General features: G+C 50.5%; 1 protein-coding gene across 1 annotated transcript; it reads right to left on the bottom strand.

Annotated features, from left to right (window-relative positions):
* Positions 1–687: 687 nt before the first annotated feature.
* On the bottom strand, positions 688–6,400 carry LOC127200423 (tubulin gamma-2 chain). Its single transcript, XM_051158661.1, has 11 exons — positions 6,157–6,400; positions 5,751–5,863; positions 5,427–5,596; positions 5,012–5,117; positions 4,506–4,585; positions 3,326–3,452; positions 2,068–2,154; positions 1,829–1,978; positions 1,358–1,510; positions 1,114–1,275; positions 688–924 (listed from the first exon to the last, which is right to left on the bottom strand). The coding sequence occupies exons 1-11, from the start codon at positions 6,203–6,205 to the stop codon at positions 727–729; spliced, it is 1,395 nt and encodes a 464-aa protein (XP_051014618.1). The 5' UTR covers positions 6,206–6,400; the 3' UTR covers positions 688–726.
* Positions 6,401–12,854: the final 6,454 nt, after the last annotated feature.

The raw sequence follows: 12,854 nt of genomic DNA, 5'->3' as shown, positions 1-12,854 counted from the left end.
TCAGGTTGGGTTAAGTAGTATTAAGTTCTGGGAGACAACCAGTAATCCTAGGTCTTCGGACTTGCTCACAAAACACAGTGGCCTTTTGTCCCTAGACCCTGTATCTCTTCCTTGAGTGTAAGAGGTTGAGGCAACACTGTGCAACTGGGAACAGCCCCTCAGGCACCGAGGACACAACAAATCAGGAACTTTCAGTAAGCCTGAGGGAGGCACTGACCTCTAGTCAAACAGGGCTGTTAAGGGGGCCCAGTGGAAACACACACTTAGGACTGGGGTAGGGAATAATTTAGAGGTGAAGACCAGGCTACAGTCATGTTCCTGGATTGAGAAGGTGCGCTCCGCCAGGCTAGGGGTGGGGGCTAGTGGGAGGAAGCCAGGTCGTGCCTTTAATTGGAGTACTTGGGAGCCAGCGGCAGGTGGATCTCTGAGTTCAAGGCCAGACTAGTCTCCAGAGTGAGTTCCAGCAAAGAGAAAAAAAAGTGTGCTTACCCAGGCTCCCCTCCCATAGTCACAGATCACGCTCTGCAATATTCATCAATGCGGTGTAGTTTATTTTATTTTTTTAGAATTAAACAAGCATATCAAGAGCCAGGAAGGAAAAGGAAGCAATAGGAACACAGCTTCTAGACAGGACATGAAACTAGAAATGTGAGATGAAGTTGGGTCAGAGGGTTTAGGCATGGTGGGGGCTGTGCTTCTGGTCCAGGGGGCAGCAGAGCCTAGGACTCACTGCTCCTGGGTGCCCCAGGAGATGTAGTCTGGCCGTGTGGCCGCATGGTACTCGTCAATCAGCTCCTGCACCACCTCCCTGGATCTGTCCATCTCCTCAAAGTTGTCCTTGAAGATGTCCTCCTTGCGGAACTGCTCAAGGAAGGCCCCCCGCTTCCACAGTTTGTCATATTGCTGGCAGGAACTTTCAAAAAGCTGGGGAAAAGAAGCAGTTCAGGATGGTATTCAATGCAGGACACAGAACTGGGGACACTAATGGTGGCACAGAGTGGCCCAAGAGCAGGAGCTAGGGGGGTGTGGCTCAGAGGTGGGAGAGCTACCTACCATTCCTGGAGCCCTGGGTTTGACTCCCAGCAACACAAAGACAAACAGAAGACTGCTCACCGAGGAGATACTGGTGTGGTTGGCCATCATGAGCCCGCTGACCCGGTGGGCAGACGGCAGGTAGGGAGACTTCCTCGACAGGGCCACCTGGATGCTGGCTGGGCCCCAGGGGATGAAGTTGGCCAACTTCCTTTCCCGGATCCTCTGCAGGCTCTTGTGGACCTGGGGTGGGCAGAGAGAGGGGGGGTGGTTGCTTCTCCTCCACCCTGCGGGCCTGGGGACAGGGTGATGGGGCCTCCCTTACCTGGGTGGGGTCCACCTCCCCCTGGATGATGTTGAGGATGGCGATGTAGCAGTGGTTGGTCTGCCGGTCCCGACCTGTGGACACCATCACGTTCTTGGGCTGGAGCAGTCGCCTCATGACATCTAGGACTGTTGTCTTCCTCACACTGGCCACCTGAGGGCAAGCGGGGGTCCACAGGGACCAGGTCAGCAGTCAGGGAGCAACCCAGAGATGCACAGGCAGAGGATCCTGGCTCTCAGCTCAGCAAACCCCTGCCCTTGCGCATGAGCAGAAGCAGATCCCAATCAGCACCGCCCCTGCAGGAGCCAAAGGCACTAGGAAGTGGAGACAGGGCAGCAAGCTAGTGGCACAGTGTCAGCCCCCGAGTACGGCTTCTGAGAGGATGGGGTGGTGAAGGGCTGCAGAGGGGGCTCCTGGAACAGCAGGGAGAAGAGAGAGGCCACAGTGCTGGTTCACTGCGGGAGCGCTTACAGACTGGTCCGTGGTGAGGGGCGTGTAGCCGGTCATAAGGAAGTGGAGCCGAGGGGTGGGGATGAGCGAGGCGATGAGGCCGATGAGGTCATTGTTCATGTATCCAGGGTAGCGCAGGGTGGTGGTGCTGGCTGACATGATGGTGGACACCTGGGAACAGGAGAGCCCATAGATTATGGGGCTCGATGCAGGTGGAACACCCCTCCTCTGACGACCCTCTGGCAGGCGGTGGGACTCACCAGCTGGTTGATCTGGGAGAAGGACGGGTTCTGGATGTGCAGGCGGTCCGTGGCGATGCGGTTCAGGGCCGTGTTGTCCAGAACCACCTGGCAGGATAGAAAGGGTCTGTAACGACTTTGGAGGCAAAGGGAGACCCTGAAATAAGATACAGCTTAGTTTCTGCAAACTTCCAAAGCAGGAAGTGGGTTTTCTACCTTTGAAGAAATATACTATTTCTGGGGCCATCATGATATAATAATGACATGACACAGGACAGTAAACAAATATGTAAACATCCCTCAGGTGCCTTGGCTCTGAAGAGAATACAGAGGACAATGGATATGGGCTTTGCCACCACTGGGCCTTTAGTCCAGTGAAAAAGCAAGTATTAGAACAAGGTTGGAGGCATAGCTTGGATTTTAGTCTCTTTTACCTATAAATACAGCAGGCACAGCAGCACACACTTATAATTCCAGTTACTCAGGAAGCTGAGGACCACAAGGTTGAGGCCAGCTAGAGTTATTTATTAAGATTTGGCTTCGTTTAGTTTCTTTAAGTCTTGAGACTTGGTCTCACTCTGTAGCTCAGACCGGCTTGGAACTTAACTTGTAGCCCAGGCTATCCTTGAACTCATAGTGATTCTCCTGCCTCCGCCTTCTGAGAAATGGAATTATAGGCACAAGCCACCACACCCATCTAAGACCCTGTCTCTAAATAAATAAACACAAGTTTAGTTAACAGGATACACAAAGGACCTGGCCTTGCCTGAATAGTGGGGGGTGGGGGGGCAAGGCTTTGCTCCTAAAACAACTCTTAAGTTCAAGCATAAGCAGACACTGAATAGGTAATGTAGGGTACGTATCAGGATGGGGGAAATGCTCTTTGTTGAGTTTTACTGCTCCAAACCCTGGAAACAACTTGAAAATTGGGTTGGTTTTTTGTTTTTGTTGTTGTTTTTTGTTGTGTGTGTGTGTGTGTGTGTGTGTGTGTGTGTGTGTGTTTGGTTTTTCAAGACAGGGTCTCTCTGTGTAGCCTCAGCTATCCTGGACTCACTTTGTAGACCAGGCTATCCTTGAACTCATAGCAATCCACCTGCCTCTGCCTCCCAAGTGCTGGGATTAAAGGAATGCACCACCACACCAGGCTGGAAGTTGAGCTCTTTCTTCATAATTTGGCTCCCATTTCATGGCATTGTTAGGTGTTTTGTGTAAGCCAGGGCTAGAAAAGGGCAGTCCTTCAGAAGGGAGCTAAATCCTGGCTCGGTCTTCCTCAGCTCACCACACAGTCTGCATTCTGGGTCAGCCTCTTCAGCGTGAGGAGGGAGTTGTAGGGCTGGACCACCACGTCACTCATCTCGTCCTGGTTGGGAAACACCGAGTATGTCTGCACCAACTTCTTGGGGTACCTAAGGGCAGAGAAGAGGGAAAAGAGAGGGTGGCACTGTGAACTGAAAGGAGCTCCCCAATCGCCGATCTCCTTCCCAAGTGCCATATGTCTTGGTCTCAGCACCCAAAGGATAAGCCACAACCCTGTAAGGTTCCGAGGTAACTTCCCATATCCCTGGCCCAGTTACTGCTTCCAAGGCGTTACCCTGGATGGTTCTGTCCCTGTGACTCAAAGGAGTAGGAAAAAAAACAAAACAAAACAAAACTTCCAGCTCAAGGGGGAAAAAGTAACAGCATGGGAAGATATTATCTAGGAATTCTGCTTCAGTTCCTGTTCTGGTGACAAATGCCTCAGCAAAAGGCAACCTGAGAAAGAAAGGATTTACTTGGCATTCAGTTCCAGGTTATAACCCATTATCTCAGGTGAGTCAAGGCAGGACGTCCATAGTCAAGAGCAGAGGAAATAAATGCATGGATCCTTGCTGGCTGGCTGGCAGCTGCCTCTTTAACAGGGGATGGTGCCACCTACAATGGGCTAGGTCTTCCTCTATCAATCCACAACCAAGATAGTTCCTTCCAGACATGCTAACAGGCCAATTGATCTAGATAAATTGTCATCAAAACTCTCTTCCTCGGGGCTGGAGAGATGGCTCAGTGGCTAAGGGTGCCGTCTGCTCTTCCAAAGGTCCTGAGTTCAATTCCCAGCAACGGCATGGTGACTCACAACCATCTGTAGTGTGATCTGATGCCCTCTTCTGACCTACAGGTGTACATGCAGGCAGAGCACTGTATACATAATAAATAAATAAATTTTAAAAATAAAACTCTCTTCTTCTTGGCTGGTAAGGTGACTCAGTGGGTAGGGTAAAGGTGCCTGCCACCCCTCTTAATGACTTGAGTTCAGTTCCTGTGACCCACATTGTGAAAGGAGAGGGCCAACTCCCACACACTGGCCTCTGACCTGCCCATATATATGGCTAGAGGTATGCCTTCCCCCAAATTAAAATAATTAAAATATTAACTAGGACACCAGAGAATCGGGGCTAATGACCTCTCCTTTAACACAGGCTCACCTGTCATTCAGTCGTTCTAAGAGGTAGGAACCCAGACCAGAGCCTGTCCCCCCAGCAATGGAGTGACACAGCACAAATCCCTAAATGGGCAGAGAGAAAGAGGCAGTGTCCAGGACAGCCAGGGAGGGTGGCGCTCTCCTGTAATCCCCAGCCCTTGGGGAGGCAGAGGCAGGTGGATGGCTGTGAGTTTGAGGCCAGCCTGGTCTACAAAGTGAGTCCTGGACAGCCAAGGTTACAGAGAGAAACCCTGTCTCCAAAATCAAACAAGCAAACAAAAAGGCAGTGTCCAGGAATCTCAAAAAGAGAATTCAGTCTTGCCTCTGAGACTCACTGGAAAGGCTCAGAGACCAATAGCATTGAGGTTCTGATTTCCCGGTGAACAAAGTGTTTTAAGCACCTGAGCGCTCTCTATATTGATGTCCCCAAATGGGCATCACCTGTTGATACCATGCCTGCTCTTACCCCACCCCTACCCCCCAGCATGCTTTACTATGGAAGAGCCTCACCTCTAGACTGTCACTTCCGTCTGCTTCTCTGTCTATGATGTCAAAGATGTCCTCATGAATCTTCTCGCCCTGCATACAGACGCGGGAAGGGAACGTCAGGCCAGGCCTAAGGCTCTCTTCTCAGCACCCCAGAACTCCACCCTCTGTCTCTGTTGCTATCCTGAAGCCAGAGCTTCCCAATCAGAATCTTTCTCAAATGCTACTCTGCGGGTCATTTACATAAAATTTGCATACACCCCCCCACTCTGCGGGTCATTTACATAAAATTTGCATGCCCCTCCCAGCAGTCCCTTTTCTCAGCTGATCCATTTGTTTCCTATGTCTTGTCAGTCTAGTCTGGACAAATCCCCCAGATTTGCTAGAGCCTTGCCTTGTCCCGGGCAGGCTAGGATTACCAAGGAACTCTGGGACTGACACCTGTGAGAAGCCCCTGCCCCAGTTGTTGCCAGCTCCTCCTCCGTGCTCAGACAGGTAGATGTTCTCCGGGTTGTAGAGCTTGGCATAGGAGGAGTTGAGGATGGAATGGATCACCCGGGGCTCCAGGTCCAGCAGCACAGCCCGGGGGATGTAATGCTCATCATCTGCCTGTCCAAGGGAAGCCGAGAAGGGTCAAAGCCTGTGAATCCTCCCAACTCGGCCTCCTGCAGGCCCTCCCTCCTCAACACAGCCACTCTGTTCCCATCTGCCCAGTGACTTTCCCAGCCGCGGGTCCCTTCAAGTCACTTAGGGGTGGGAGCACCTGGTAGAAAAAGACGTCCTTGCGGTCAGTGCCCTCGGTAGCGAACTCCTCCACGATGCCCTCGGGGCTGATGCCATGCTCAGCGCACAGCTGTTTCCAGAACTCGAACCCAACTGGAGGAAGGGGAAGAGGCCCAAGTCGGCTAGAGCCTTAAGGCCCAAGGAGCCCAGACTCAGAGGCTATTGCATTCAAGAAGGTGACCCAAGACGCCTGGGCCTGGAAGTTGTCACAGCCCAGAGCTGAGGAGACAGCTCTAGCCTGGATCATCATGCGCAATAGGGTAAGAAAGGTGGATCATGGGAAGCAGAAAAGGGATTGGTGGGGGTACCAGGTACCAGGCACTTGAGTGTGGCCCAAGGGATAGGACTAGAGATTGGAGGGCCCCGGCGGTCGCATGCTTGCTCACTCTGGTTGCCGCACTGGCCCAGCTGCAAGGTGATGATCTCCCGGGGCATCGCCGGTCAGACGTGAGCTCGTCCGCCCCGCCCCGGCTGAGAGGAACGCCTGACCGCGGGGCGCACAGGACATGGGGAACGCGCTGTCTGCCGGTGTTTTGACGCGGGCGCTTGCTCTGCGCGTGTGCAATGCGGGCCCCTCCGCAGCCGCCCGGCGGCAGAGCCCATCCTGGGCATCATTTTCTCTTGTAGCTTTCGCAGCTGGAATTCAGCACAGGCGCAGAGTGAGGCCACGCCCCCTCTGTCACTGAGTGCGCGTGCGCAGGGAGACACTTGTCAGCCAGCCAAGGATCCCCAGTGGGTGTGGGGGAAAGAAGGGAGAAGGGGGCAGGTGGATACACCAAGTGTGGGAATCACCTACCTACACCTGCCCGATCTGCTAGATTGAGGAGCTAGATTTAAGCCAACTTTTTCTTAAGTGTTGGGGAATTGAACCCATATCCCTGAGCATGCAACACCCCCAGCCAAAGGCAAATTTCATTTCTTTTTTTCAATTTCTATTTTACACTCACATTTTTTTTCTTTCCTAGCCCTGGCTGTCCTGAACTCACTCTGTAGACCAGACTGGCCTCCAACTCAGAGATCCTCTTGCCTCTGCCTCCTGAGTGCTGTGGTTAAAGCCCTTTGGCTATTTTCAAATTCTTTTTTTTTTTTTTTTTTTTTTTTTTTGTTTTTTCGAGACAGGGTTTCTCTGTGTAGCCTTGGCCATCCTGGACTCACTTTGTAGACTAGGCTGGCCTCGAACTCACAGCGATCCGCTTGCCTCTGCCTCCCGAGTGCTGGGATTAAAGGCATACGCCACCACGCCCGGCTTATTTTCATATTCTTACACTAGGAAAAATGTATAATTTGCCATCTGGGGCCAAGCATGGTGGCATATGCCTTTAATCCCAGCACATGGGAGGCAAGGGCAGGTGGATCTCTGTGAGTCTGAGGGCAGCCTGTCTACTTAGTTAACTTCAGGCCAGCTGGGGCTACGTAGCACGACCCTGTCTAATAAAATAAATTACCGTATCAGGCTGCCAGGTGTTACATAGGCCTTTGCTGCCATGTCTGATACCATCTGTATTCAATTCCAGGATCCCCATGGTGGAAAAAGAGAATCAAGGCTCTTGGATTGTCCATATGCCTGCTCTAACCTGCACTAAACAAACAAGCACAACAAATAAATAAATGTAATTAGAAAGTAAGTCCAGGGGCCAGGCATAGTGACATACACCTGTAATCCCAGCACTTGGGAGGCAGAGGGAGGTGGATCGCTGTGAGTTCGAGGCCAGCCTGGTCTACAAAGCGAGTCCAAGACAACCAGGATAACACAGAGGAATCCTGTCTCAAAAAAATTAAAAAAAAAAAAGATAGAAAATAAATCCAAGCCCGGCAGGTGGCACATGCCTTTAATCCCAGCTCTTACAAGGCAGAGGCAGGAGGATCTCTGTGAGTTCAGCCTGGTCTACAAAGCAGCCCAGGACAGGCAGGGCTGCAAGAGAAACCCTCTCTTGAAAAACCAAAAAAAATAAAAAAAAATAAAAAAATAAGAAAGAAAGAAAGAAAGAAAGAAAGAAAGAAAAGAAAGTCCAGGTAGTGGCACATGCCTTTCATCCCAGCACTCAGGAGATAGACACAAGCCAGTCTAGTCTACATATTGAATTCTAGAACAGCTTGGGCTACACTAAATGAATAAATAATCTGCTTATTGTGGCACACACATGTAATCCCAGCCCAAACTATTTTTATTTTATTACTACTGTTGTGTGTTTGTGTATATCATGTATGTACAGGTAGGCAGGCAAGCACACCTCGTGGCATCCCTGTGGAGGCCAGGGTACAACTTGAGGAGTTGGCTCTCACCTTCTACTACGTGGCCTCCAGGGATAAAAAAAAAGATTTTCGATACAAGGTTTCTCTGTGTAGCCTTAGCTGTCCTGGACTCACTTTGTAGACCAGGCTAGCCTCGAACTCACAGCGATCAGCCAGCCTCCCCCTCCCCACCCTCCTACCCCCACCCCCGTGCTGGGATTAAAGACGTGCGCACCACACCTAGCTGCTCACCATGCCATCGTAAAGGCCCTGCTTGTTTGTTTTTTGTGGTGCTGGTTGTGTAATCCCGAGCCTCACATATGCTTAGTAAATACTCTACCACTGAACTGCATCTTTGGTCCTGTTTCTTTTCTTTTCTTTTTCTTCAACTGCTTTGTTGTATTCCAATGGAGGAATGAAGCGAGTTTATCCTTCTTCCATAGGCACTCTAGCTCTGAGTGCTTACTCAGGGACAGGCCTAGTTAATCTGGTCAGTTTCAGGGTCTTCCTGAAGTTACTTTAGTTGTTTACTTTCCTACTTAAGGCGCTTCCTGCAGGAAGGAATGTTTTAATCTTGGAGGAAACAGTTACATATGTCTCTGTCTCTCCTGTCTGCCTGCCTCTCTCTCTCTTTCTCTTGATTGTTGTACCATTTTATTTTTGGTTTTTGGGGTTTGTTTGTTTGTTTTTTGAGACAAGATTTCTCTGTGTAGCCCTGCCTGTCCTGGACTCACTTTGTAGACCAGCCTGGCCTCGAACTCACAGCAATTCGCCTGCCTCTGCTTCCCGAGTGCCGGGATTAAAGGTGTGCGCCACCATGCCTGGCTTGTTGTACCATTTTAAACTGTTCTCTTTGTCCTAACCCTGAATCTACACCTGGGTATCAGATGACAATATTTGTCAGTTCCGTGGGTACTGGATGAAATTTTATGTTTCTAGTTATTAAAGTAAACTCTATTGAGCTTTCCTGCCTGCCTTCAATCCCCCTCTTTCTTTTGGAGGTGTTTTTGTTTTTTGTTTTGTTGTTTGGAGTACACTGCAAGGGCAGGAAGCCTGGCAGTAACAAGATGACTACTGCCTGCCAAGTCCACTTTTCTTACTGTTTGGGCATCTTGCTCTCTAGGCTGTCTTTGAGACATGTAAAGATATTCTCCAGCCAGGCGTGGCCCGCACACTTGTAACCACCACAGCACTCGGTTAGCTGAAGCCAGAAGATTGGAGCAGGCTGGCTTGGAATGCAAATCAAGACATTGTCTTTTTAAAAATCTGAAACACGGCTGAGCAGTGGTGGCACACGCCTTTGATCCCAGCAGTCGGGAGGCAGAGGCAGGCACTTCACTGTGAGTTCAAGGCCAGCCTGGTCTACATAGCAAGTCCAAGACAACCAGGGCTACACAAAGAAACCCTGTCTTAAAAAACAAATTAAAAAAAAAAAACTAGAACACACAGACATTTATTCTTGTCTTGGGATATGTCTTAGTTTTTACACCTAGAAAAGATTTCAATGGGTTGGTGAGGTTGCTCAGTAGGAAAAGTGCTTGCTTTACAAGCCCCGTGACCAAGAGTTCAATTTCCAGAACCAACTTCAAAGTAGGTGGGAAACCACTCCACACAGTTGTTCTCTGATCCTCATATGCACACAGTGGCAGAGTCTATATGCACAATAATAGTAGAAGAAGAAGAGGAGGAGGAGGAAGAAGAAGACGCCAGATGATGGTGGTACACGCCTTTAATCCCAGCACTTGGCAGGCAGAGGCAAGGAGATCTCTGATTTCAAAGCCAGCATGGTCTACAGCATGATTCCAGAAAAGCTAAGGCTATAGAGGGGGAGAGAGAGAGAGAGAGGGAGAGAAAGAGAGAAAATCAGTCTTATTCACTCGTCCCAGCACCAGATCCCAGCAGGCCATTTTACTCTTCCTGGAGATAGCTGCCCGTTTATTTTGAACATTAACATTATTATTGTTAATTTTTTGTTTGTTTTTTTATTTTTGGTTTTTCGAGACAGGGTTTCTCTGTGTAGCCTTGGCTGTCCTAGACTCACTTTGTAGACCCGGCTGGCCTCGAACTCACAGCGATCTGCCTGCCTCTGCCTCCCGAGTGCTGGGGTGAAAGGTGTGCCCCACCTCACCCAGCTCTGTCTTCCCTTTATGTGTTGTGGTGTGCTTTGTTTGTCCCAGAGCCCCACATCTACCCTTCGCTTTCTTCCAGCTCCGCCAGGATAGTTCAGCTTGCTCCCTGTAAGTCTTTAGTTCCTGTGGAGGCCTGCTTGTGATAGAGGTCTATTTTATTCTTTCCATATGGATGTCCAGTTGTCTCTGAACCAGTTATTGAGGGGTCGGAGCAGCCTTTTCCTCCTTCTGCCCCTGGAACGTTGTTTCAAACCCAGCTTGCTTGTTTTTGCTTGCTTGCTTGCAGCCCCCTGAAAGCGGGCTGGGCTATTGGCCACCAGACACAGGCTTCTGGCCTCCTTTGGGTCTGACTCCCTTCCTCCAGGAGGGAGACACTGAAAATTGTTTGGCCAAGTACCTCTACCACGTCATGATCAGACAAGGGTTTTTCTTTCCTTTCCTTTCTCTTTTCTAAAAGAGAACTCAGCTGCCTTCCAGCCCCTCTGCCTAGAACCTTCTGACTTCTGTAGAAGGTCTCTAAAGCATTCCACAGCCCTTCCGGGCCTCAGCTGTCTGCCTCCCTTCACCCGCGCCAGTACTCCTTTCTCTTACAGGTTAGTTAGCAAGCGGCCCCACGAGGATGTGCCAGGGAGAGGCCTGGTTGCTGCCTTTGAAGTTTAAGAGTGGGTGGGAGAGCCCAGGTTTGTGCCTGCAGGGCGGGTGGGCGATCTTCAGAGGCCAGGCCTTTCTAGATCCACCCAGAAGCCTGGCCAAGGGGAGTGAACTCACCCCCACACTGTGTGAGCCTGGTGGGCCTCGGATTTCCTGGCTTTCTAAGCTATAAGCAGTTTACAAACGCTTGGAGACTAGGAGAGTTGAAGTTCACCCTCTCTTAGATTAACAACAGTGCCTTCCGTATTCCACCTTCGGCTCTGCCAGAAGTGAGGAGACTGGCTTCAAATCCCCGCTTACAGGCAAGCATGTTAGAATGTGTAGACTGTCCTCTGACATGCCTGACAATGCAGAGGTGCCTCTTTTCCTAGTCGTGTGCAGATGGATGCAGAAACTGAGAAACCTGTGTGTTGGCAGAGCTGAGGGGAAACCCATCTGTTTCTCCTGAGAACTGATTACCAGTAGTGCTTAAGTGAGATGGAGAACGGGCATTTAATACACACCTGATGCCTAGCAAGCCCTCACTGGGCATTAGCTGCTGTAATCCTCCCTGGACGTAATGAGAGATGAAGCCTAGCTTGGGAGTCACTGCAAACGAACAATGTTTTTTTCGAGACAGGGTTTCTCTGTGTAGCCTTGGCTGTCCTGGACCCACTTTGTAGACCAGGCTGGCCTCGCACTCACAGCGATCCACCTGCCTCTGCCTCTTGAGTGCTGGGATTATAGGCGTGCGCCACCACACCCAGCTCAGACGAACAATCTTATTCAGGGAACAAAGAAAAGGAACACTTAAGTAACTAAATTCGGGGTGGAGTGATGGTTCAGAGGTTAAGAGCATTGACTGTTCTTCCAGAGGTCCTGGGTTCAATTCCCAGCAACCACATGGTGGCTCACAACTATCTACAATGAGATCTGATGCCCTCTTCTGGCCTGCAGGTGTACATGCAGACAGAATACTGTATATATGCTTAGGTAGATGGTTGGTTTCACATCCATCCAAGATCTCCAGGCTGCTTCGTTGGTCCTTTGTTGGTGTTGAGTTCCTTGGCTCAAGAGTTTCGGATCCAGGTTATGATAATTAGTGAGATTTAGTGCCTTTGTCTGAGACCTCACCTGCCTTTCAATACCTGCAGCAGTTGTAAAGTAACAAGTGTGTCAAACATCCAGGCCCTTTATTGGGGATGTCTCAGTCCTGAGGAAACATGGATTCAGGTGCACCTTTGTTCCCTTCCTTCCTTCCTTCCTTTCTTTTTTCTTTTCTCTTTTTGAGATCAGGTTCTCACTGTGCAGCCCCAACGGGCCCGGAATTCACTCTGTAGACCAGCCGGGTCTCAAACCCACAGAGGCCCACCAGCCTCCACCTCTGCCTGGTCTCCATCTCTGCCTGAGTTACTGCACTAGTAACTCAGGTGTTTTGTGGACGTAAAGAGCGGTGAGGCTATGAGGTGGAGACAGACTGTTTGGGGCGGGGCCTGGAAGGAAGAGCAGTGTGGACATCCCATCCAGCAGCCCCATGAAGCTGCTCCTAGTCCTGAGACCAGGAATCCATCTGCGATCTCAGGGAACTCAGCTTTCAAACTCAATGTACACAGGTTCTGCAAGTGGGTAAAGGGCTCTTGCCCCCCAACCTGAGGACCCAGGTCCCATCCTCTGGACGCACATGATGGCTGGAGAATCAACTCCTTCCCTCAAGCTGTCCTCTGACCTCCCCAAACATCCCAGTCCCATGTACACACGGACGCGCGCGCGCACACATACACACACACACACACACACACACACACACACACACACGTTAATTAAAGCTGGGCATGGCCACATGGAGGCCTATGCAACCCCAGCATTGAGGAGTTGATCAAGACAGGAAGGTCGAGCCGGGCGTGGTGGCACACGCCTTTAATCCCAGCACTGGGGAGGCGGAGGCAGGCGGATCACTGTGAGTTCAAGGCCAGCCTGGTCTACAAAGAGAGTTCCGTGGTGATTCCACTTATACTAATTTATGCAGTCAAAGAATACGCAGTAGAGCCGGGCGTGGTGGTGCATGCCTTTAATCCCAGCACTTGGGAGGTAGA

Source organism: Acomys russatus, chromosome 16 (genome assembly GCF_903995435.1).
Source record: "Acomys russatus chromosome 16, mAcoRus1.1, whole genome shotgun sequence".
NCBI classification, from domain to species: Eukaryota; Metazoa; Chordata; class Mammalia; order Rodentia; family Muridae; genus Acomys; species Acomys russatus.
Note: the sequence above shows the minus strand (reverse complement) of the source record. Positions and strands in the feature narration are given on the sequence as shown.

Bases quoted from the DNA above. Each gene is read 5' to 3' on its own strand.
- LOC127200423 (XM_051158661.1), bottom strand. From the start codon at position 6,205: ATGCCCCGGGAGATCATCACCTTGCAGCTGGGCCAGTGCGGCAACCAG. The intron at 5,118-5,426 runs GTCAGTCCCAGA...AGAGAGCCTTAG, and splicing joins GGCAGGGGCTTCTCACAGGT to GCCTGGCCTGACGTTCCCTT. The intron at 3,453-4,505 runs GTGAGCCTGTGT...CTCTGCCCTTAG, and splicing joins TTAGAACGACTGAATGACAG to GTACCCCAAGAAGTTGGTGC.